Here is a 26,477-nt window from a genome sequence, read left to right on the forward strand (position 1 = left end):
TGAGTCAGGTCCTCACAAAACATGAAACTGGCTTAATCATGACATTTAAAAAAATAAATGGGGCGTTTCTTTTATTTGTCTACTGGTTTTGGAGTCTTTAGGGCATACTCAGGTCACATTATCAAGGTTTCCTCCTGAATAAGAAGGGCTAGAAATATACTGCTTTTAAAATGAAAACTGTGATTTTCATGTATTCAGAGGACTCCACAGCTGGGGCTTAGAGGAAAAACACCACATATCACAAAGTTTGTGATAAAATCCCAAGATTCGGTAACACTGTATTGTCTCTTTAATAAAGGAGTGGGGGTAAAACTGAACAAAAAATAAAATAAAACACAGTGACAAAATCCTGCTGAAAAGCGTTAAGCAATTGCAAAGAAAAAGTTGCTGAACGTTGAACCGTAACTGGGAGATCTGAACGTGACACAGTATGCAAGAGACAGGAGATACATGTAGGCAGCCAGAACCAAATGTTTGGGAGCTCCAGAAGAGGCAAACTACGCGACAAGGAATGATTGCTATATTTGGGTGTTCAGTTTTCCTTTTCAACCCAGTCAAAAATTTGTTTTTACTAGTTTCACCACTCAAAAAGAAACGATTAACCGCTCTGTCCAAAAGGAATGAAGCGGATACTCACTGCCTGTGGAATTACCAGCACAGCCTAGGTTTTCTAGAAGTAACATTTCAGGAACAAATGTGATACAAAGCTAGACTGCAGGATTAACTGGTATGTGAGTATGAAAAGAGGCAGAGAAATGAAGTCCCAATGGTTGTAAGGAAAAGAGGACAGGAAATGCCGGCAGCCTTTCCAGAGACGCTTTGAGAGGAACTCTGAGCACTGCTGTCAGTGACCACTTGGGGAGAGACGAGAGAAAGTGCAGACTGACAGGCCTGAAGGAAGCAGAGATGATGATATATTTTTCTGATCATCTGTGAACCTAGACCACACCAAAAACAGTTATCTATCTTTCATAACTGTTGTTCTTTGAGATGCGTTGCTCATGTCCATTCCATGTTAGGTGTATGTGCGCCCATGTGCATGGCTGCCGGAGATTTTTCCCTTAGTGGTATCTATAGGGCTGGCTCTGGTGCTCCCTGGAGACCCGTGCTAATGTGCCGGTATATGAGCCACCGCCGGCCCTGCACCCTCAATTCCTGCTTGCTGTTGACTGACAGTGGGGAAGGAGTGTGGATCATGGAATGGACATGATCAACACATCTCGAAGAACAACAGTTACGAAAGGTAAGTAACCATTTTTAATTCGAGTGCTTGCTCTGTCAATTTCATGTTAGGTGATTCACAAGCAGTATCCCTGGAGGTGGGCTCAGAGTTCACCATCATGCTCTGCTCTGCTGAAGCTGCTCTGCTGAAGCTGGCATCATCCCAGGCCTGCTGGGTGACGGCGCAGTGGGACGCAAAGGTATGAACCGCAGACCAGGTGGTGGCTCTACAGATACCCTGGATTGGTGCCTGCGTGAGGAAGGCTGCTGCTGATGCTTGCGCTCTGGTGGAATGGGCAGTCATGATGGCTGGTAGTAACACCCCTGCTTGTTCATAACAGAATCTGATACAGGCAGTTATCCACGAGGAGATTCTCTGAGTGGACACAGGCAGACCTTTCATCCTGTCCACCACTGTGACAAACAGCTGCACTGACTTATGGAAGAGTCTGGCCCTCTTGATGTAGAAGGCTAAGGCCTGCCTAACATCAAAAGAGTGTAACCGACACTCCTCGTTCATCTTGTAAGGCTTCGGAAAGAAAACCGGCAGGAAGATGTCATTATTATTGTGGAACTGTGACACCACCTTAGGTAAGAAGGCTGAGTGGGGCGCAGCTGGACTTTGTCTTTGTAGAACACCATATAAGGGGGTTCAGATGTCAATGCTCTAATCTTGGAGACCCTATGGGTCAAAGTAATAGCCACCAGGAAGGAAACCTTCCACAAGAGGAGCCGCAGAGAACACTAAGCCAGCAACTTGAAAGGAGAACTTGCGAGCCTTGATAGCACCAGGTTTAGGTCCCAATGAGGAACGGGATCATGAATCTGTGGGTATAGCCTGTCCAGACCTTTTAGGAACTTGATTGTCATGTCGTGACCAAAGACTGATCTGCCCTGGACAGGAGGGTGAAAGGCTCTAATGCATCAGAGACCAAAGTTACTCATGGGAGCAGAGCTACAAATGCGACCCCTTCCAAAACAGCTTGTGGTTCTGTCCACTAAGCCAGAGATCACAGGACGTTTGATGGAACTGCGACCACTAAGTCCAACTCGTGTCTGCTGGGGGAGAAAACCAATGCCAGTCACGTCTGTAGAGTTCTGAGCTGTAGCCGCGTGTGTCAAACCACATAGGTACATGCAGCCATGTGAACCAGCAGCTTGAGGTATACCTGGGAAGTCGTGCGTGGGTGGGCTCTGACATGCTTGATGAGATCCAACATAACCCGAAATCGGGGCTCTGGCAGGTAGGCTCTGGCGTGGGTGGAGTCAAGTACTGCTCTTATAAACTCTATTCTTTCAACTGCGGTCAGAGTTGATTTTTGTTTATTGACAAGCAGGCCTAGATCCTGATGTGTCTTCCACCAAAGAAAGGCTGTGCTGCCCTTGGGCCTGTGACCTGCCTCTGACAAGCCTGTCATCAAGGTAGAAATAGATTTGAACACATCTGCACCTCAGGTAAGCGGTCACCACCACCATGCACTTTATGAAGACCCTCAAAGCAGACGACAGGATGAAGGACAGTGCTGTGAATAGGTAGTGGCACTGCCCCACAACAAAATGGAGGAATCTCCTGTGGCCATGGAAAACCATTATCTCTGAAAACTTGTGGCGATGGGGGAGGTCCCAGATGATTGGAAAATGGCAAATATAGCGCCCATTTTTAAAAAAGGGAAGGAGGAGAATCCAGGTAACTACAGATGGGTCAGTCTCACCTCAGTCCCCAGAAAAAATCATGGAGCAGGTCCTCAACGAATCCATTCTGAAGCACTTGGTGAATCCATGTTGACTATTCCTGATCACCTTCCTCTCCTCCAAGAGCAAGTCATGCCTGACTAACCTGATTGCCTTTTATGATGAGATAACTGGCTCTGTGGAAATGGGGAAAGTGGTCGATGTGATAAACCTTGACTTTAGCAAAGCTTTTGATACGGACTCCCACAGTATTCTTGTTAGCAAGTTTAAAAAACATGAATTGGATGAAGGGACTATAAGGAGGATAGAAAGCTGGCTACATCATCGGGTTCAATGGGTAGTGATCAACAGCTCAATATCTACTTGGCAGCCGGTATCAAGCGGAGTGCCCCAGGAGTCGGTTCTGGAGCCGGTTTTGTTCAACATCTTCATTAATGATGTGGATGATGGGTTTGATTGCACCCTCTGCATGCTGACAGATGACACTAAGCTGGGGGGAGAGGTAGATACACTGGAGAGTAAGGATATGGTCCAAAGTGACCTAGACAAATTGGAGGATTGGACCAAAAGAAATCTGATAAGGTTCAACAAGGACAAGTGCAGAGTCCTGCATTTAGGTCAAAAGAATCACATGCATAGCTACAGGCAGGGGACCAACTGGCTAAGCGGCAGTTCTACAGAAAAGGACCTGGGGATTACAGTGGATGAGAAGATGGATATAAATCAACACTATGACCTGGTTGCCAAGAAGGCTAATGGCATATTGAGCTGCATTAGTAGGAGCATTGCCAGCAAATCGAGGGAAGTGATTATTCCCCTCTATTTGGCACTGGTGAGGCCACATCTGGAGTATTGTGTCCAGTTTTGGACCCTCCACTACAGAAAGGATGGGGACAAATTGGAAAGAGTCCAGTAGAAGACAGTGAAAATGATTAGGGGGTTGGAGCATATGACTTATGAGAAGAGGCTGAGGGAACTGGGCTTATTTAGTCTGCAGAAGAGAAGAGTGTGTGTGGGGGTATTTGATAGCATCCTTCAACTACCTGAAGGGGGGGTGGTTCCAAAGAGGAGGGAGCTAGGCTGTTCTCAGTGGTGGCAGATGACAGAACAAGGAGCAAAGGTCTCAAGTTTCAGTGGGGGAGGTCTAGGTTGGATATTAGGGAAAACTATTTTACTAGGAGGGTGGTGAAGCACTGGAATGGGTTACCTAGGGAGGTGGTGGAATCTCCATCCTTAGAGGTGGTTTAAGGCCCGACTTGACAAAGCCTTGGTTGGGATGATTTAGTTGGGGTTGGTCCTGCTTTGAGCAGGGGGTTGAATTAGATGACCTCCTGAGGTCTCTTCCAACTCTAACCTTCTATGATTCTAAGACAGAAATATGGAATTAGATGTCCTTTAAGTCAAGGGTGGCATACCAGTCTCCTGGATCCAGAGAGGGGATGACTGAGGCCTGGGAGACAAAGCAGAACTTCAACTTCTTGAGATATCTGTTGAGGCAACACAGATCTAAGATGCATCTGGGGTCCCCCTTGGCCTTCAGGATTCCCAGGAGTAAAACCCTTTCCCCCTCATAACTTGAGGAATCTCCAAGGACCCCAGACATAGGAGGGATTCCATCTCCTGGACAAGAAGATGCTTGTGAAAAGGGTCCCTGAAGAGGGATGGGGAAGGGAGATAGTAGGAGAGATGGAGAAAAACTGCAGGGTCTAGCTAAGTGCTATGGTGTTGAGCACCCAGCAGTCCAAGATGACCTTGGCCCATGCAGCAAATAAGGGAAATATATTGTTCCAAAATAAATGGAGGGATGGATTCTGGGACAAAACTGTAACTCTGTCCTGGGCACACCCTCAAAATGCCTGCCGAGGACCACCTGAGTGACATGCAGGGCCAAACTGGGCAGCTGAGGGGGACAGAGTGGATTGGAAGGGTTTAAAGCCCCTGTCTTTTTCCTTGTAGGAGCTCTGCCATTGTGGACCCGAGAATCTGGGCAGAGATGACGGCCAGAAGTGTTTCCTCGAGGCCTGCGGCGTGTACAGGCCCAAGGAGCAAAGCGTGGCACAGGAATCTTGCAGGCTGTGCAGCCTGGCATCCGTCTGCTCCGAAAATGGAGCAGTGCCCTCGAAGGGGAGGTCCTGAATGGACTGCTGCACCTCTTGAGACAGCCCCAAAGATTGCAGCCAGGAGCCCTGCTGGGTGGATACAACAGAGGCCATGGACTTGGCCACCAAATTAGCCACATCCAATGCAGTTTGGAGAGAGGCTCTGGCCACTGTCTTGCCCTCCTCAAAGATGGACAGAAACTAGTGTCTGAACTCCTGTTGCAGGGAGTCCTTGAATTTGGCCACGGAGTCCCAAATGTTATAATTATATCTCCCCAGAAACACTCATGGAGACTGGCCATGCAATAACTTTTTCTTCCAAACAAGTTGAGTTTCCTTGTGTCCTTATTTTTAGGTGTGGAAGCATTCACCACAAGAGACCTGGGGGGTGGGTGGGAATACAACTATTCATAGCCCTGGGCTAGGACATAATATTTCTTTTCTGCTCTTTTTGATGTTGGGGCAGAGAGGATGGGCTCTGCCAAAGGGCCTTAACTACTTTTAGCACTCCTTCGTGTACCAGAAATGTTGCCACACCCACCAGAATATCCAAAGAGGCCGTCCAAGGGCTCTGTGAGTTCCTCTGCTTCTAGCCCAAAGTTTGAGGCCATCCTCTTCAAAAGGTTCTGATGGGCCTGAAAGTTATCTGTTGGGAGTGGGTGGGTGGGCCTGGAGACTGCCTTGTCCGGGGATGACAGGATGATGGCAACACTGTGGTGGGGCCCCTTCTTCCACTGGAGAGGCTTCCCCCTCAGCTGAAGCCTGTACCTTGGTACCTGCATTGGAACTTGAATCCGGTTCCTGTGCTGAGGCAGGAGGCGTCGCAGTCCGCTTTACCGATGTGGCTGTAGATGACTGCTAGGAGTATGGTCCCGGCATTGTAGGGAGCCCCCATGGGCTCCAGTACGGCCAGTGTAGTTGCCAATGATCTTGCGGTCAGACACCTGCTGCAGGGTCAGTACCGGAGTCCAACACCTGGGCTGACTGAGCCTTTGGGATTGGGAACTGACATCCCCTTCCAACTCCAAGGACGACTCCTCTCTCGGGTACAACAGTGGTGCTGACAGTGCCTCTCACTGATGGCTATGCTGCGAGGCTGAGTGGTGCCAAGGGGAAGGTGACCGGAGGATGGATTTGGAGATTGGTGCCACATCAGAGACCAGTGTCTAGTTGGAGGAGAGAGATGTGGAGACAGAGACCGAGGCATCAGAGACCAGGAATAGGCTGGCGCATTGGTGAGCGGCAGTGTGGTGGTGGTGAGGAAGGAGGCTGGTGCTGGTACTGGGGAGATCGGGACCGACATTGTGAGGTTGGTGATCCATACAATGGAGCCAGGTACCGGGAATGAGGGACTGGGGATGCGGGGTAGAAGACCAAGGACACAGTGCCAGAAACTGGGATCATGGAGTTGTGGATCGATGTCAGGACTTCTTCAGCAAATGGTGATGACCAAGCAACCACTAAGGGGGGCCTATAGGAGGCTTCCCCTTGGGTAGGGGGGCCTTCATTGGCTCCGTTGATGGAGAGAGGTCCCGTGGTGTAAGTGGCACCAGTAGGGCCATCAGGTCCCACGCCGCTTGAAAAGACTGAGGGCACCATAAGGTTTATGGGACCCCCTGCTGCTCCCTGGAGTCGGAGGCAGTTCCCATACTGGGCTTGGAGCCCTGGGTGGAGAAGCTGAACCTTGCAGTCCTGATGAAGGCAGATGACCTGACCTGGGCCCTTTGCCTGCTGCCCTTTCCCGTCCTTCTTTGAGGCTGAGAGTACCCATGTTTCACGCGCTGCTTCGTGTATCACTTCCACAGCACTGGCGATGGTGAGCGGTACCGAGGCGAACACCGTGTCCGTGGGGGGATCCGTGCCGAGGTGCTCTGCGCGACTTGGAGTGGGAGGGTTCCGAGTCTGGTCTAAGTGCCAGAAGGGCTTTGAGATTAACGTCTGTCTTTTTGCGTGTGTGTTGTAAAGCCCTTGCAAATTTTGCATTCTTCTTTAACACACAATTCCTCCAGACACTTCAGACAGCTTGTGTGAGGGTCACTGACTGGCATGGGTTTGTGACTAACAGGACACAGTTTGAATCCCGTGGACTGGGGCATGCCCTGTCCTAGGGACAAAGTCCCTAAAGGGACCACTGACTATTCTAACTTAACTACTCATCTAACTAACTCTACTTCAGATAAGTATATACAACTATATACAAAAACTATGAAAGGGAAACCACTGAGAGCAGTTTGCGAATCAGAAAGGGATACAGGTGGTCCAGTGACGGTCACAGGCGGTAAGAATGAACGGAGAGAGTGCAGGGCCAGCGGAGTCTCATATCCTGGTGAATGAGTGCAGGGCTCTAGGGGACACCAGAGCTGGCTCTACAGATACCACTAGGGGAAAAATCTCTCAGCCATGCACACGGGCATGCCCCCACCTGACATGGAATTGACATGAGCAAGCACTTGAGAAGAACTCTACTTGCCAGGTGGCTCATTTGCCGCATGAAGAATTTCAGAGGATTTACAAAGTAAAATAATTCATGTACTCCTTTGAAAATTTAAGGCTCTGCAACAGATTGCCATAAAAAGAAGTAAAAAAACCTCACAGTCTTTATCACTAATAGTTTCTGAAGAGAATCCTGCCTTGTATTACAGCTTTCAACAGAAAGTCAATGCTAAATGTTTTTTAAAGGACATTTATTATGGGTTTGGATATTTGGGGAAAGACTGTGAAATGCCCAGGGAGATTAGATAGGCTATTAACATAAAAAACTCAGTAATAATGGGGGATTTCAACTATCCCCATATTGACTGGGTACATATCACCTCAGGATATGCAAAGATAAAGTTTCTTGACACCTTAAATGACTGCTTCTTGGAGCAGCTAGTCCTGGAACCCACAAGAGGAGAGGCAATTCTTTATTTAGTCCTAAGTGGAGCACAGGATCAGGTCCAAGAGACGGATATAGCTGGACTGCTTGGTAATAGTGACCATAATATAATTAAATTTAACATCCCTGTGGTGGAGAAAACACCACAGTGGCCCAACACAGTAGCATTTAATTTCAGAAAGGGAACTACACAAAAATGAGCAGGTTAGTTAAGTAGAAATTAAAAGGTACAGCACCAAAAGCAAAATCCTTGCAAGCCGCATGGAAATTTTTTAAAGACGCCATAATAGAGGCTCAACTTAAATGTATACCCCAAATTAAAAAACATAGTAAGAGAACCAAAAGAGCCACCATGGCTAAACAACAAAGTAAAAGAAGCAGTGAGAGGCAAAAAGGCACCCTTTAAAGAGTAGAAGTTACATCCTAATGAGGAAAATAGAAAGGAGCATAAACTCTGACAAATGAAGTGTAAAAATATAATTAGGAAGTCCAAAACAGAATTTGAAGAACAGCTAGCCAAAGACTCAAAAAGTAATAGCAAAACATTTTTTAAGTACATCAGAAGCAGGAAGCCTGCTTAAAAACCAGTGGGGCCAATGGACGATCAAGATGCTAAAGGAGCACTCAAGGATGATAAGGCCATTGCAGAGAAACTAAATTAATTCTTTGCATCCATCTTCATGGTTGAGGATGTGAGGGAGATTCCCAACCCTGAGCCATTCTTTTTTAGGTGACAAATCTGAGGAACTGTCCCAGATTGAGGTGCCATTAGAGGAGGTTTTGGAACAAATTGATAAACTAAACAGTAATAATTGATAAGGACCAGACCGTATTCACCTAAGAGTTCTGAGGGAACCCAAATATAAATTGCAGGACTACTAACTGTCGTCTGTAACCTATCATTTAAATCAGCTTCTGTACCAAATGACTGGAGGATACTAACATGATGCCAATTTTTAAAAAGGGCTCCAGAGGTGACCCTGGCAATTACAGGTCGGTAAGCTTGACTTCAGTACCGGGAAAACTGGTTGAAACTATAGAACTAAGAACAAAATTGTTAGACACACAGATTAACATAATATGTTGGGGAATAGTCAACATGGTTTTTGTAAAGGGAAATCCTGCTTCACCAATCTACTAGAATTCTTTCAGGGGGTCAACAAGAATGTGGACAAGGGAGATCCAGTGGGTATAGTGTGTTTAGATTTCCAGAAAGCCTTTGACGAGGTCCCTCACCAAAGGTTCTTAAGCAAAGTAAGCAGTCATGGGATAAGAGGGAAGGCTCTCCCACGGATTGGTAATTGGTTAAAAGATAGGAAACAAAGGGTAGGAATAAATGGTCACTGTTCAGAATGGAGAGAGGTAAATAATGGTGTCCCCCAGGGGTCTGTACTGGGACATGTCCTATTCAAGACATTCATAAAATGGTCTGGAAAAAGGGGTAAACAGTGAGGTGGCAAAATTTGCAGATGAAACAAAACTTTTCAAGATAGGTAAGTCCCAGGCAGACTGCGAAGAACTACAAAAGGATCTCTCAAAACTGGGTGACTGGGCAACAAAATGGCAGATGAAATTCAGTGTTGATAAATGCAAAGCAATGCACATTGGAAAACATAATACCAACTATACATATAAAATGATGGGGGCTAAATTAGCTGTTATCACTCAAGAAAGAGATCTTGGAGTCATTGTGGATAGTTCTCTGAAAACATCCACTCAACGAGCAGCAGCAGTCAAAAAAGCAAACAGAATGTTGGGAATCATTAAGAAAGGGATAGATAATAAGACAGAAAATATCATATTGCCTCTCTATAAATCCATGGTTCGCCCACATCTGCATGCAATATTCAAGATATATTACACTTAGAAAAGGTTTAAAGAAGGGCAACAAAAATGATTAGGAACGGCTACCGTATTAGGAGAGTCTAATAAGATGGGGACTTTTCAGCTTGGAAAAGAGATGACTAAGGAGGGATATGATAGAGGTCTATAAAATCATGACTGTTGTGGAGAAAGTAAATAAGGAAGTGTTATTTACTCCTTCTCATAACACAAGAACTCGGGGCCACCAAATGAAATTAATAGGCAGCAGGTTTAAAACAAACAAAAGGAAGTTTTTTTTCCCCACACAACACACAGTCAACATGTAGAACTCCTTTCCAGAGGATATTGTGAAGGCCAAGACTATAACAGTGTTCAAAAAAGAACTAGATAAATTCATGGAGGACAGGTCCATCAATGGCTATTAGCCAGGATGAGCTGGGAATGGGTGACAGGATGGATCACTTGATGATTACCTGCTGTGTTCATTCCCTCTGGGACACCTGGCATTGGCCACTGACGGAAAACAGGATCCTGGGCTAGATGGAACTTTGGTCTGACCCAGTATGGCCATTCTTATGTTCTTAATGGGAGGCGCTTTAATTCAGGAGAGTTATTAATGTTAATAGTTAAAAACTGTGATTTAAAAAAAATCTCTATTATTTAAATCTAATTTTAAATAAAATTTAATAAGAAAATGACAATTTGCTGACTGTAAAATGAGAAAAAACAGGACTAGTGAGTTCATCCTTTAGTATCAAACATATTCACCCTGTGGAAAAAAAATAAAGAGGGTAAGTTCTTTTCACATGTTTAATGGACTAAGGGTAGAGATATAATAATGATGATTTGTTTTTGATTTTTAGGAGACAAAAACTCTTTAGGGTAACAAGTCTAGCATTTTTTTTCTTTAAAAGAACTTGTTTCATAAAAGAAATAGTTATTTCTGATTTATATTTGACCATATCTGGGGAATCCTTTTAAAAATCTAATCATAGGATAAACTCTGAAGTTCATGACAGAAAATCTGGGATGCACAGGAGGGGCTTTAATTTACTGGTCAGCAGGCTAACGATCGCTTATATGTCACAAGTCTCCTGGTAACTGCAGAATTTTTGGAAAGGTTTGTATCTATCTTAGAAGACTGCACAGTGCTTGTTGGCAGCTATTTCTATGCTTGTAGGTGACTGCTGGAAAACTGCATACAGTTGTATATTTCTGTTCATAGTGTGGTATTCACGGACCATTGATTTCTGTCGCCAGTGCAATTACAATTTCTGCTTTTGCTCTCTCCTGTTACATTCCACCCCTAATAATATATACAGTCAACTCAAACTCTCCTTGAAGTCAATGGGAACTGCAGGAGTTTGGCATCTCTGAAAATCAGGCTATAGGACTCTGAATCAACTGGTATTCAAACAAAGACCTCGATGGGAGCTGAAATAGGCCTTTGGAAAAAGTTTCCAATTTTCTATTACATATCCTGGGCAGGCTCATTCCTAGCATGAATTCATAAACTTCAATCATTCTGACATTTCCATTGATTCAAATTAAATGTGAGGCTGATTGTTAATTCAGCCTGTCCCCTTCCCCATTCTTTCACAATGCTGCTGATTTCTTTGTCAAAATACCAGTTATCAGTTGTTTTCAGGTCCTAACTTATTTAGACTTAAAAGATTTGTATAATTCATGCAGGTCTCTATCCTTCAGGCCCTAACTGGGACTAAGACGAACCTCCAAACCACTGGGGTTTGGTTGATCATTAGTTGGGAAGAGAATACAATTTAACCTGCATTTTGTTTTTCCTCACCCATCTGCATTATTAAAGAGAGGAATGAGTATAGCAAACATGGAGCAAATTTAGCTGCTGTACTGAATCAAGTTATGAACAGGTGGGAAATAAGATTGGGAAGTTGCTCATCAAGAATAGAGGATAAAATGAATAGAACACACACTATGAATGAACTAAGGGTCCTGATACTTTTCGCCTTTGCTGTGCATTGTGAAGCAAAATAGGAAAAAGCACTGGATGGCAATGTGGAATATTTCTCTGTCCCTGTAGCCACCTTTAGCATCACTGTCAAATCAGGGGAGGGTCACTTCCCTCTATAGCAAGGTCTAAATTATGAGTAAAGATGAAAGATTCAATAATGCTGTTTCCTTGCGGAAGAGTCATGCAGAGACCAGGTGCTGGCCTGGAACCAGTCTCAATGGGGCTGCTGAGCTAGCTGTGTTGCCACGGATCCTGAGATCAGAAGACCAAAGAGATGCAAAGGGAGTCCTCTCTCGAAATTGGCTCGGGGAATGTGTGTATTTCAGCAGGGCTTTTCTGCAAACCACTGACCTCCAATGTGATTTGTTTTTGAAAAGCCTTATAACAATGAACAATTATTTGGAGATGTCATTTTAGGAGATATAGACAGACACATCCTTTTGCTGGAGAAAGAAGAACTTGAGAAGAGTCCCAAGGTCTAAGTCTAATTCTCCTTCGTAAAGAAAGAATAGCTAATAGTAACAATAACATCTGTTTCACTATAATGGCCTGAAATTTCAATTAGATTGTCAACATTATAAAATTATATGAAAATGATGACAATAAAATCACTAATTTAGTTGGCAGGTTTATTGTTCACAAAGGCTGTAAACATAAAATTTAGTAAAATTCTACCCCTTGGGGGGGAAAAATCATGTTGTGAAAGTCCATAACTTTAATCTTTGTTCCAAAGTTTTGTTTTCTACATTGTATTTTGATCCATTTTGACTGCATTAAAGGTTTGTAAAACAAAAATATGTAGGGGAATGACAATGTGAATATAGGACAAGTCAGACAGCGAACACCCTATAACATTTTAATGCCTGAGAAATGCTTTCTTTGTTCATGAAAAGGCAGTAAAGAATAAGTTCAGTTCTTAGTCCACAAATCCCAAAAACACCGATAAAGGCTTCAAGCTGAATAATCACTGCAGATTGGTCCCTAACATATCAGTACCTTAAATGCACACAAAAGTATTAGTTTTCAGGAAAATAAAAATATATCTTAATTTTTCAAACAAGCCTTTTTGGAAGTCTTCCCTATATTCAAACAGAATGTGATCAATGGCACCTGGAACTCAAAGTTAAGTGGAAGTTAGTAACCAGCCTCTCTCACCTAACTGCTGACAGATGAAAGATGGTACTCTGTGCTGGCTAGCCCATAAAAAGTTAATTTTATTGCTCTCCTTGAAGGATGAATAGAAGGATGGATGACTGCTGACAGCATAATGTAGAGACAAAGAGACTCTTTAAATCTTAGAAGTCATGATCAAAGTATTGAACAAATGGAATGTATAGAAGCACTACAGGTAGACAGGAAGACAAAAGACTGATACAAAAATATTGGCAAATTATGGCCTGCCATATAAATGGCTTCAGAATGTGCACAATGCTGCAAAAATAATCTTGTGTTTATTTTCTGGACATCAGTGGCCCTAAAATACATTCCTCCTTTCCCTGTAGTTTACTCTGGGATGGGACAACTTGGTAGCAGGCGTAGAAGAGAAACGTATCATTGTCTGGTCACCTACAAAGACTGGAATGTTCCTCAACTCTTGGCCCTTCCCTGGAATGTGTCTCTGCAGTCGTTGCCCAAAAGAGCAGCTTCAGAAAGAGTTTTGAAGGAGCCAGAACTGGAGTGAAAATCTTCAATCACACACTCCCTCCCCTCCTCTCTGCAGGTTTTCCACTGGGTGCTGATAGCTAGGCTTTGATTTGCAAATCAAGCAAGTATTTATAAAGTCTTTATTTGGACTAGGCAGTTTGAAGTTTAATAAGAAACATGGAGATCAGCAAAATTAAATGTGTGCCTCCTCGAAGATGCTTTTCAGAAGAAACTTCTTGGTCTACATACGCAATTGTCTTCTGTGTGCCTTCCAAAAGGGCATATTTAAGATGGTTATACTTCTTTATGTAACGGTTTGTTTGAATTCACTGACCGGAGGCTGCATGAAAGGTTTAGCAATTTCAAAATCAAAGTAGGAGAGAGCATACTGTTCTGCCAGGTTTCTCTTTGAAGGAATACTTACATGCTTGCACTTTTCATAGGTGGCCAAGCTTGCAGGAGTAAAACCAAGTGCTGAAACTCAGACTGACTGTTACTAGAGTGCAGGAGTTCCAGGAAGAGAGAATATCTTTTTTCTTCATTTTCAATATCAATTACCTCTACCTGCAAGAAAAATAAAGCCATATAAGAACAGGATCTAAATCAGTTAACTCTGCCATACCTATGTAACAATAAATATGATGTGTTCGATCTGTGAAGGATATTACTACTGTAAAACAAGTCAGAAACACAGACCAAGGAATTTTCTCTAAATCTTCATTTATATGCATTTGAAATTAGGAAGCACATAGATGATGGGAAATTACTTAGAATGAGGTTCCTAAAATAACATGAAACCCACACAAGAGATTAATTCAAGTGATCCCTCCACCTCCAACTTTTCACATAATTAGTTAAAAATTCCCTAGCCCTTTAAAAAAAAAAAAGTTCCTCTGATATTTTCCCAACATATATTACTGTGTAAAATTACTTTATTTAAAAAAATGACCCTCTCCCCCTGCACAAATACACAGAGTAAAAACGACCATTGTTCTCTCTAAATTGGCATCTAATCTTCATTCACTGGAGAAGGAAATTTGGATGCTGATTTTTAACTCACGTTTTCCACACAGAACAGCTGTCAACTAGCACATATTTCTCTCCATATGTACTATAAATTAAAAAAAAGAAAATCCTCTCCATCTCTGTACACCATGCATCTTTACTCAGAAAACAAGGCTTCTTCTAGAATTTACTTAGTTTCCCCTGAGGCTTTCAATTGAGGACAGGTTCTATTAAATATAATTACTTTCTTCAGCTCTCATGGTAAAAGTGCAAGGTAAAAAGGTCTGGCTATTAAATGGAGGCTGCTATTAAATGAGAAGAAGCTTATTTTTAAAAGTTTGGCTATCAAACAAACAGGACTTCTCAAATGATGTATCTAATTACTGTCAACCTGTTAAATTTTTGTCAGTTTAAAAAATAATTTGTTCCCTAGCACCGAGATAGCTTTAATATATAAATACAAATTCTTCCTCTCTAACATTAGAACGTTTTTGCACTGAAAAACATTTTCCCAAAAATCTGGAAAAGTTCCAAATCATCAAATATTACCTTCAGCTCAGTCAGGATACACAACATTAAACGTTAATTTTTTTCAGTCCAAAAGTGGTTCTAAAACATCACTTGGACCAAAAAGTTTTCCTCAGTTCTATAGCAACTTTAAAGGACTAAAACTCATGTTCCCATAGTTTGAGTGACTCAAACAAGGGCAACATTTTCAAAAGAGGTTGGAAAATACAGATTGCCCATTAATTTGTTGAAATGCCTACACAAATTTATGGCTTTAATATATTCAATGTTGACAGTTTGCTTCCAGCCCCAGGGTGCATCTGAAAATGTCTCAAATAAAAATAATATCTGAAGAAGTATTATTTTAAAATACTGGATATTTAAAATATTTAGTACAGGTAATCAGCCATATTAAATAATACAAACATGTCTACTATCTGCCTAGAAATGTTAGTCTAAGATTTCAGGTTCACTACTTATATGGTACCATAATATGAATGTCACCGCTATTTATTAGAGAAACAAGTGGGATTAGAGGGAAGCTTCATTTTTCAAGAAAAGAAATAGAGATGGGGAAAATTTTCATCCAAACTTTTTTTTTTTTGCCTGAAAAAGTAAATTTTGGTTGAGAAACATTTTGACATTTTGCAAATTTATGTCAATTTCGGCAAATTGTTTTGGTTGAAATGGTAAATAGAAAAATAATTAGGAAACATCAAAATGGTTCATTTTGATAATGTCAACACAAAAGTTTTCAACTTTTTTGGCCAGATTTGCAAAGGGATTTGGGGTGCCAGTGAGGTGGTGGTGCCTCTCACATACATTGAATAGCCCAGTGTTTAGGGCACTCACCCTGGATGTGGGAGACCCAAGTTCAAATTCCCCAGCTGGAGCAGGGATTTGACCTTGACCCCTGCTGTATGCCCTAACCACTAATCTATAGAGAGCCACACATTCTCTCCCTTTGGCCCAATAACTAGTCAAGTATTTAATATAAAGTGGAATAGCTTCAACTGGAGAAACAGAAAGCCTCACCCCCCCCCCAAAACCCCAATAACCTGAGGATTAGGGCATTCACCTGGGGGCTCTCTAATCCACAGTGGGGATTTGAAACAGAGTCTCCAACATCCCAGGTAAGGGCCCTAAGCACTGGGCTATTGGGTATCAGGAAGCAGAGCAGAGTAGCACAAATTCCACTATTTTGTGACTCTAACCCTTTATTTCCTTTATTTTTACTAAAGCAAAAGGTTAACAGTGGCTCAAAACAAAACATGTCATTTTGGGGTTGAACAGTTAGAATGAAATGAATTTTTTCAGATTTGTTCGATGCACCAAAAAAATTGTAGTTTTGGTTTGACCCGAGCTGATTTTTTTTAAACTGTCAGTAAACAACAACAAAATCAGTTATTCACACAGCTCTAAGAGGAAATGAAAGGATATATTTGTAGATGCCTGAGGAGCCAGAAGAGAGAGATTAACAGTAAAAGAAATGAACAGGGTGGTAGAGGAATGGTGAAAGAAAGTGGTGTAGTGTGAAGGTAAGAGGCAGATGAAAGGCAAGCTTACCTCTGTTGAATTACTAGTTTTGTCTAGACTCACCAAATAAAAATTTATTTTTTCCACATCAAAGGAACCCCCCCCACAATTTTGTCTTCTTCAATCTATCATATGTTTCTTCCTCTTCCAATCATCTCCTATTGCTAGCGCATTGTTACAGGATGGTAGTTTGAAATAAAGCTCAATCCTAAGTATAATGAAAAAGCAAAACTGCATTACGATGGCTGTAATCACCTCTATGGCTACTTTCACCTTCCTTGCTTTTTTTATTTGAAGTAAGGTCTTCAAAGGTGGGATGAGATCTTGACATGAACTTTTCTCCTGTACTCAATATTCAATTACAGAACCTAGACATGCCACTTGACATCACATTGCATTGATTATGCTAGGTTCATGTTTTTAAGCTTTTCTGAGCAACGGTAAGGGCTAAAAACTCATTTTTTTTTAAAAAATGAAAGCTGATATTTTCATATAATCACGACTCTAGACGTTTAGGGCCTATAGTGCTTATGCCATAATCCACCCAGGATGGCCACATATATATGCCATGTTATGCACATTTCTTAAAAGTATTCATGGATGACTGCAATATTAAAAATGCATTAAGCCTCAATCCTGCAAAGATTTAGGTACATACTTCACATTACACACTATGAGAAGTCCTACTGATTTTAGTGAGACTATTCAGAGTGTAAATTTTCACATTCTGTGGAGCACCTGACAGTTTAATGTGTGTATAAAAAAAAAGTGTGAAAAGACTGATTTTTAAAAATGTTTTCCTGACACTACACAGCACAAAAATAAATGGTAACACATACCTACTAAGGGAAGAAGTTTCTACATATAAATACTAATACACACAAAAAGGGAGATTGTTCTATATCATAAAGACAAATAAGCTGAAGGTAAAACCTTAAGACCCCCTTCTCAGGGTATGTCTTTTTGTAAACAGATTTTTATAAAATCGTGTGTGGTGGGCCACACTAAACATTAAATGATTCTATCCATTGAACGCCGATTTTTGGGGGGAAAAGCAGCACTGACTGGTGTGGGGCGATTCCCAGTGGCAGGTGGGGCGCATTTCAGTGGCACTTTTTCACTTTCATGGAACTTTGGGCACTTTCTTGGACCTTGTACCAAGATGCCCCCTGCCGCCATATAATAGATCAGAGCGATAGCAGCAGCCCTCAGAGGACAAAGACAGCTACGCTCAGTGCTGGTCAATTGCAAGTTGGAAAATCTCAGTCAGTGGGGAATCAATTTTGGGTCTGAAGTAGCTGCTGTGGGGCAAGCAGCTGAAAAAGCGCAAGCTATACTAAGCTTGCTCTACGAGAGAGGTTGGATTTGGGACACTTGCTAGGTGGGTTTGGATTGGCGCTGGATAATGGAACCCTGGATGGCGGGGGGGCCACCAGGCAGCCTTAGCAGCACCACAGCACCAGGGCAAAACCGGGAAGGGTACTTTTCAATGGTATCAAGCACTGGTGGATCACAAGGATCGTTCATGAGGTCAAACATCCAACATCCGAGGGATATGGAGGGAGTTCATGATGCTCGCGTATTCCATGTTTCTCTGTTTAAGTTGCAGCAGCAGACTAGACTTGAAACCAAAGAAAACTGATGGGGATGTGGAAAAAATGCCTGTGGGGCTGGGGGGGCCACCCCCCTGCTTGATGATGCATGGAGCCATGCCCAGCAGGCAGCCAGACAGGACAGTGGTCTGATCTGAGCAAGCAAGTGCAGAGGCAGTGTGCAAGTGTGTGGTGGAATGTGCATTTGGCTGCACATTACTGCTGACCCGCAACATTACTAGCCAAACCAATGTAACCTCTGTTGTCTGTATGCTGTATTCTCCACACTGCTGTGTGGGGAAGTACAGGGAGGAGTAAGGTGGCTGGACCTTTATGGCGGAGGGGCAGGCTGAGGGGCCATTGATGCAGCCCAGAAGACAGAGAAGGAAGAGCAGCAGGCACCAGAGGCAGCAGCATCAGAGAAGCTTTGAAGCAAGCTTCATCAATGGCCAGGAGTACAGTGTGACTGCTGTGTTTGTTGATCCCTACACCCAACCCCCTTGTCCAGTCCTCCCCTCTCCTCACAGCTTCCTTATGCAAATAAACAATGCATACCAAAACTCATTTTTAAAATTTTTTTTTTTTTTTAGGAGCCATTGGGGCAGCAGCGGCACTCTGTGATCCTGCTGCCGTTCCTGAAGCACAAGGCGCGGGCAGCTGTCAGTGATCACGCAGCAGCCCCAGAGTTGCATCCCGCCACGCTGATCTTCTGCCCTGCCCCGCTGATTTTCCTTTTCCCTCCTTCTGCCGCTGCCACTCATCTCGGTCTCCTGTCCTCTCCCTCATCTCTCCTCCTCCCCTCCCTCTCACTGTTCTCCTTCTCTCTTTGGCCAAAATCCCCCACTCCACACATTCCTCTTTCATTTCATTGCTTCTTATCTAATATCTGAGAACTCTTCATCTTCTTCTTTTCTCTTCTCCTTTCTGCCTATCTGTTTTAGCCTTGAGGAGGAGGGGAGGAGGGACTGAGGGAGAGAGCTGCAAAAGGAAAGATACATTTTACAGAGATACATTTTATAACTTTTTCATTTACAGAACACATTCACTATTCACAACACATCAGATTTCACAGCATCTTTCATTACATTTCATGTGATTTTTCATCTTAATAGTGACTGCTTACAGATCTCACAGAGATCTTCAGGACACAACAGAGGACACAGCTTGCATGTAGCCATGATGCGCAGCTGGTAGCCCACGATTTAACCAAACAGAAAAAGATCATCGGTTTCCTTAAATTCCTGATTTTTAACCAGGTTATCCTGAAATATCATTTGCTTGCTGAGGAACACAGAGATAGAGAGAGGATGCTTTGAAATGCCCAGTCACGCAATGATACCTGATTACTTGCTACATGCATGGGGCATGGTAAGTGTCCCTACACGTGTGGGAAACAGGATGCTTGCCCCAGAAACTCTTCTCTGCTTCTGGAGCTGAGACCCTACAGGAGCGCTTATGTCCCTGGAGGATTTCCTCCAATTCCCTCGGACATGTTAACAAACTTTTCTAACTAACTTACCTGTAATGCATCTGCATCCCCAGTCCTCATCAACAAAATAAATCAAAAAAAAAAAAAAAACTGCTATTTGCTCCCTGCTGTGGCCTTTATCCGTCATAGCCTTAAATTCTTTTCAAATTTTTTTATTTCGCTCAGTTACCCAGTGACAAGTTTCTCTGCCACACTCTTTAAAACTCCTTGCTCAAGAGTTTTGTTCCAAGGCTTCTGAAACCACAACCACCACTAAACTAAACCAAACCACAATCTATTCACAGTGACATCTAATTTTACAAGATAAGAAAAAGGTAGTGTACCAAGGTATCAAATGATAGTGTACCCACAGCATTTCTGAGTGCAGTCTACCATAGAGATAAGTGTCCTTCTCTCAATGCCACAAAATAATGCAGCATTATAAAGACAAACTTAACCTGTAGATGTAGTAACAGACAAACGTTTCCATGAACATTTGTTTCATGGCAGATGCTTTATTATACTCGGCAGTTAGTTTTTGATAAACATGAGAGATCCAGCTCGGTTTGCCCTAATTCCTCATTAACATGATCATCTTTTTAAGCAACAATAAAACAATTTTGTGTTCAAGTTTTACTCCTACCTATACAAATATTAAACACAATGGGTGTAAGTTGGCTTGTGAAAGGAATTAAAAAGTGGTACTCATGAAAGTAAATTGACCCAGTTTTTCCTAGAATTAATCAATCCAGTTACCCAAACATGTTTTGGGAATTCATAAGTGTACCGATTATTTCAGTTGTATTCTGCAACCGCTACACCATTTCAGAAGCCAGAATTTAATTTTCCTTTTATCTCTGATATTTCATGTTTGTTGTCTTGGAGCATAACCACACTGCACCTCATTGAATTAGGTGACTTTAGCCATCACAACAGCTATATTTCTTTAATACTTACAGTCAACTTATCAGTAATAGATTGCCTGGATTTGACACAGCACGTTCAATCATCTACTCATATACAGAAATAATCTTGACCTTGCTGCTTCTTGCATATCTCTTGAAAACTGAAATAATTACCTGAATACAAAAAAGCTACCATTGGAGTCCAATGTTTTATCAAACAACCTATTGCAGTTCTCCATTTTTACTGCTAATGCTCAATTGCATCACATGAGTTTTCAGGGGCTTTTACTTCAAATTTTCAGCAACAACAAACATTGGCTTCAGGTGCGAAAACATGAAATATAGGAGTTTCACATTTTTTTTTGAATGGTATAAATAATAAAAGCAATTTAGCACGTGTCTCGGGCTTTTCTAATCCACTCAGCTTTATGGTATCTGAGCACAGATTTATCTGAAATTCTACCACTTACTGCATACTCTGAGTGCATGTTCTTTGCTGCAGGTACAGGGATAAAAAGAAGATCTTTATGCATTAAATGCTCAGGATTTCATGTAAAGCACACTTTTTTTTTAAAGTGTACATTTTTCTCTGTCGCCTATAGATTAAAGGTGTTAGAAGCCATAAGACTTCAAAGCACTGACATCCTCCAAGATATTTGCTATCCAATTTCAGTGACTCAAAAGTTTGATCTTTTTCCTTTTTCTCATAGTGTGGCTATTGCTTTATGTATATTCAACATATTATGACACTCCTGAAGATGAGTCAATATGTGAACAGTTCCTGTAAAAAGCCGTTGACACTGTAGCTTTTAAAGGAAATACTATACTGTATAAATTATACGATTATCAACTTTTAAAAAATCATGAGCAAATAGTTTTGGACTGAGGCAAAGATGGCAAAGGCAGAAGTGACAAAGATTGTGGCATGGTATTATGCTGGGTCACTCCCTCTAGTTTGTTACATTTTTTTTTTTTTTTAATTTTAGCCAACACTGTATGGTGCTTATTCTAAATTGTGCACTTGAGGCACTGAAATCCATTATAGAAAGTTTCATCGTTCCTAAAATATGGAAACATCTGCTAGAGTTGTAAATGCTGTATTGCCTAAATCATATAATTGGAGAACCTGGAGCTGGTAACCTGGAGATATCTTTTGCCGTAAAATTGAATGATTGAAAAGTTACAGTGAAAAGGAAATGATTCAGTCAGACAGGCCAAAAAAAATTCAGTCTACTTTGCTGCTCACCAACTATGTTAAGTAGAGCTTTTTTGTACTGAAATGTGTTCAGCTCAATACATTTTTATTCTTCTAAGAAAAGGAAAACTCTTGGTTTTAGTGGACATTGTTTAGATACTACTAATGTTCTGAGACAAACATTGGTGAGCATTGGCAGGGGAAGAAGATTCAGAACTCAGCAAACGTTTTCCTTTATTATAATTGCCTGGATGTTACAAAAAGATATATTTTTGCTTAAAATCAATGCCTGATAGATAAAACACAAATGCTTCTGCTCTTACTGTCTTGGAGTTTCAATCAACAACTTACTGTTTGCATGTTTGTAAGTTCCATTTTATTACTTTTACCAGATTGTAAATGTAAACATCTCAAAATATTGGCATATCCTTGGCTACAATGTAAATTTGAATTAATATGGCATTAAGAACAGAATTGCTACAATATATTGAGCAGTATTGAGCAGAATTTGAGCAGTATTGCTACAATATATTGTGTCATCCTGAACCCCTGCTAAAATGCATTACATTCATATTTATTCTCAGCTGCTCGGCTTTCAAAACAGTGTGGATGTTATATGGGCTATATTTTAAAATACTACACTAAAATAACACAAAATATTTTTCTTTAGCCCTAGAAAAAGTGAAGGAAGAATTCAAGAGCTAACGCTTCCTGAGTGGAAGTGGAACACTGTGCTTAGGTATTACAGGATTCTAAGAGCTATAGTGGAAACAATTATTTGTATTATGATAATACTTAAAGACTCCATCCTGTTAAATACCATGTAAACACAATACAGGCCAATGCCTGCCGTGAAGAATTTACAATTTAAATAGATCAAGCTGACAAAGGAAGTAGTATCCTTACTTTACAATTGGGGAACTGAGGCACAGATATGGTTGCACGGGAAGTCTTTGGCACAGCCAGAAATTGAACCCAAATCTCTCCCAAGTCCCAGTCCTATGCTTCAACTACTAGATCATCATTCCTTACATTACCCACTCGGGGTACATTCTTGACTATATGCATAAGATAAGTCACTATGCAAGCCACTTCATGGTTAAAAAGCTTGTTGCAATTAATTAATTAATTAATTATGTGGGCATTAAAATTAAATTAAAATACATGAACAAAACAGGGTGAATTATGGGTGGAGAGGAAGGCTTTAAAACATCGGACTGGTGTCAAAAAGTCAAAATAATACCCAACTGTTGCATCTTTATTCACCATTACTTCCATACAAAATCTGTAAGTATGCAAGTCAAACAGAACTTTTGCAAAGTAACTGTTCACACTGCTAACTCAGTGTGAAAATCAACAGTAAAGATTTTGTAACTGGAATTTAGCTGGCCATTTGGCCAATGAAATACATATAACTATTACTGACCCTAAAGAACTAACAAAAGTAAAACCTTTTATTTTTTCAGTTATTTATTTTTCTTTAAATCAGCCCAAGATGCTGGGTGCTTCTGAAAACATTTATAATATACAGAAAGACACTGAATGTAAAAATGCAAATCTTCCATAGGTAACGTCTCATGATGAAGAAAACTCAGATGCCCCAAATAATAATTAATTACCACATATAAGTCACATACTGCAACCTGTTTCCTCAGTAAAACTCAGAGAAAATAGAGATTTGCAGCACACTCTAAAAGCAAATTAATTCACTCTGTTGGCCCCAGGGCAGGGAGCAAGTTACAGAGTTGAGGACCCGATAAAGAAACTACTCCACCAAACTGGGAATGTTAAACTGAAGTACTTGTGTTGACAGGATATAGAGGATATAGACCACACCAAGAAAGGTCAAGGAGAATGGGGAGTCTAAACCAAGGGATTACCCATCCATTCAGGGTAGAAAGAGGGGTCTGCCAAAGATGGCTGAATGAGGGAATTGAGAGCAGTGGGACATTCCTTAGGACTGCGTGAGATAGGGAATGGGGATTGCAAACCTGAACATGGGCATTTACAGATACTTGGCTAAGAAATATCCTCTCACAGAATGGGCCAGAAGAGACAGTGGATCTGTTGTCCATCTCCCAAAATATCAGATGGAGCTAGAGAGCACCCAGTCTATCTAAAAGATGGGATGGAGAGTCAAGACCTTTTGCTCCTTGCCATACTAAATGTCTTTCACATCTCCATTTGCAGTTAGTTATCTGTAACTGGAGGTTCTTAGAGATGTGCGGTGCCTATCTATATTCCACATGAGAGATACGCATGCGGAACATATCCCTGAGCCTGGAATTTCATGTGAACAGTGTCCGTTGGTCTGCACATGCACCATACCTAGACTTGTGCTCCCAACTGAGGACATAAAGAGCAGTGTGGGCCAATGCTTCTCCAGTTTCCCATTCATACTGCAGTGTAATGAAATTGCAGAAGAAGGGAAGGTGAGTAATGGATGTTACCTATCAGCTCTGTGTTCTTGGGGAACCAGGGCACAGTACCCATCCTGTCGGACTCACGAAAGATCTTCCCCCTGTTCCCCCCAGCCTCTGCTTGAACCAAAGCCAATCAGAAGAAAGACTTACAAAAAGCAATGAAAAGGCAGTGGGAGACACAGCTAAACCCCTCTGGACAAGGGTGACAGGATTAAGGAAACTCCCCTAACCTCATTTGTATCAAAGATGGGATAAGGAGGCATCTCTATTAGCATACAAAATGGAGAACAGAGATTCCAAGGCAAGAACTGCACTGAACTCTGGGACCAGAAAAGCAGGGAAGCACTGCATCATGGGGGAATCTCTGCTCCAGATGCTAATGAACCCATGCCTCCACACACCCAGCTCAGCAGTTATCAGATCAATTCTGTAATAAATCCTTTACTGGTATCCAAAATACTGAAGCTGCCTAACTGCATTGTGAACTGCCTCGAAAGAACATCGCCCATAGCCAGGAATGATCAGTTCCAATTGTCTAGCCTGAACAAAACTACTTTGATACACTCCCTCAAGCCATCCGTTTACCCAGAAACAAATCTAGTGTTCTCCCTTGAACCATTGTTCTTTCCCTACAAAAACCCCTGCCCACGTTCAAGTAAGTGCTCTGATGCTTGTATCCAACATCTGTATCAGTTTCATTGGGACTCCATCTTCTCCTGACTGATCATGCTGGTGGCTCTGCCTGTCTCCAGAACTCCGGACCCTCAGTTACCAGCACCACCACCTGTGAACCCCAATCGATTCAAGCTTCATGGAGTGGTGAGAACACAACCCTCTCTCCCTCCCCTCAACCCTCGTAGGTGTTTTTTTGGCTTTCCCATTCGCTCTGCAGCAACGGTCCTCGTACCTAAAGATCCCTACAGCACCCAAAAATCTGCGGGGTTTGCTCATCAAGTAGGTTATTACCAGAACAATTGTAAAGTGAAAGTGCAGATAGGGATGTGCTGAACCTGGGGCATATAAGGGTGGCAGATGGAAAGTGCTGCTCGACCCAGCCTACTGAGTCCAGGGACATATAGGGGTCAACTTGGGAGTGTACTTCTTGTCTGCTCTTTTATAAGAAGGTGGAGCTGTAGCTGGCGTCTGCCAGACAGTTTTTGCCAGGTCCATAATGGGTAGTGCAATTTTGGCAGTAGGAGATGTATAGAGAATATCTGTCAGCTTATGCTGTGTCTCCAGCAGCTCTGCCAAGGAAATGTCAAAGGAGTCAGCCACTCGTTTAAATAATTCCTGGAAGGATTTAAAGTCATCGCCTGACGTGGGAGGAGGAGGCATTATTGTTTCATCAGGAGATGGAGGAGATGTGAGTGGGTGGGATGGTGTCACCCTCTGGTGGCTCTTCAACTGCTTCTGCTTCCTCCTCAAGAGCTTCTGGGGAGGTTGGGGCAGAAGGTGAAGGTGATCTCTGTGATCTTGGTGTTATGGACCTGGATGAGTTGGAGGGCTGCATGTTCTGGGTTCTGTATAACGCTCATGTGTCCCAATATGACAGTTTGGTGGGAGGACCATGAGGGGGAGCACCCATTGCTGAGGTTGCCACGCTATGGGATGCTTTCATAAAACCTGTGACATCAAAGGAACTGGAAGGAAAGAATATCTCAGGTGAACCTTCCACGACCTCAGGAGGGCATCTCCCAAAGAGTTCTTCCCCAGGGCTGCTTTGGTGCAGTACCAAGGAAGCTTCCGGTTCACCTTTGAAGCAAAAAGGTCCCAGGATGGCTTTCCTTATGGAACGAAGATGTTGCTGAAAAATGAATCATGAATCTCTCATTTGTAATTCACAGAAACATATCTCCTCAGGCAGTCTGCCAGGGAATTTATTATGTAATGTTTGATGCACCAATTTCACAAGGTGACTACCTCTATGCACACAGAGAAAGCTCTCATTCTCCCTTGCTTGTTTATATAACATACTGTGATGTTGTCTAATGTTATCTAAACATATTTGGATTGGATGAGTGGCAGGAAGGCATTGCAGGCCCAAAAGACCACCATGAGTTCCAATAAGCTGATGTGTATTTTGGGCTTCTGGTAGATCCAGATGCCCTGTGCTATATGACCACCCATGTGTGCACCCCAATCCAAGAGGGAGGCATTGGTAATGATGGTTGCCTGAGGTGTCGGTGTGAGGAAAGGGACTCCTACCAAAACTTCTCCGGTTTTGTCTGCTGGAGAAGAGAGGCTAATATCATGGATGGAATTGTGACCCTGGCTTTTATGGTACCCTTCTCTGGTGAGAACACCAAGAGAAGCCAGGCTTGTGGCTCATAGATGTAGCCTGATGAATGGTGGTCATGTGTGTGCATGAAGGCATGTGGCCAAGGAGGGAAAAGGAGAGTTCTGACTGACTTCTTGGGTCTAATAGTGACCTGGTGGATGACAGTGCTCATGACCTGAAATCCTTCAAGAAGTAAATGTCCTCTTTCTGTATTTGAGTC

The 26,477-nt window shown here is 42.3% G+C and overlaps 1 protein-coding gene across 4 annotated transcripts in view; it reads right to left on the reverse strand.

Annotated features, from left to right (window-relative positions):
- The window catches only part of NBAS (NBAS subunit of NRZ tethering complex), a 350,592-nt gene that overhangs the window by 27,023 nt on the left and 297,092 nt on the right, over nucleotides 1–26,477 (reverse strand). For 2 of the 4 annotated variants that reach the window (XM_039531043.1, XM_039531042.1), the window contains exon 49: nucleotides 13,773–13,912. In XM_039531043.1, coding sequence (XP_039386977.1) covers nucleotides 13,773–13,912 — 140 coding nt within the window. Of the gene's footprint in view, nucleotides 1–13,772; nucleotides 13,913–14,408; nucleotides 14,460–16,496; nucleotides 16,605–26,477 lie in introns of those variants that run through there. The other 2 variants (XM_039531044.1, XM_039531045.1) reach the window with 2 other exon arrangements.

This window comes from Mauremys reevesii, linkage group 3, assembly GCF_016161935.1.
Source record: "Mauremys reevesii isolate NIE-2019 linkage group 3, ASM1616193v1, whole genome shotgun sequence".
Lineage (NCBI taxonomy): Eukaryota > Metazoa > Chordata > Testudines > Geoemydidae > Mauremys > Mauremys reevesii.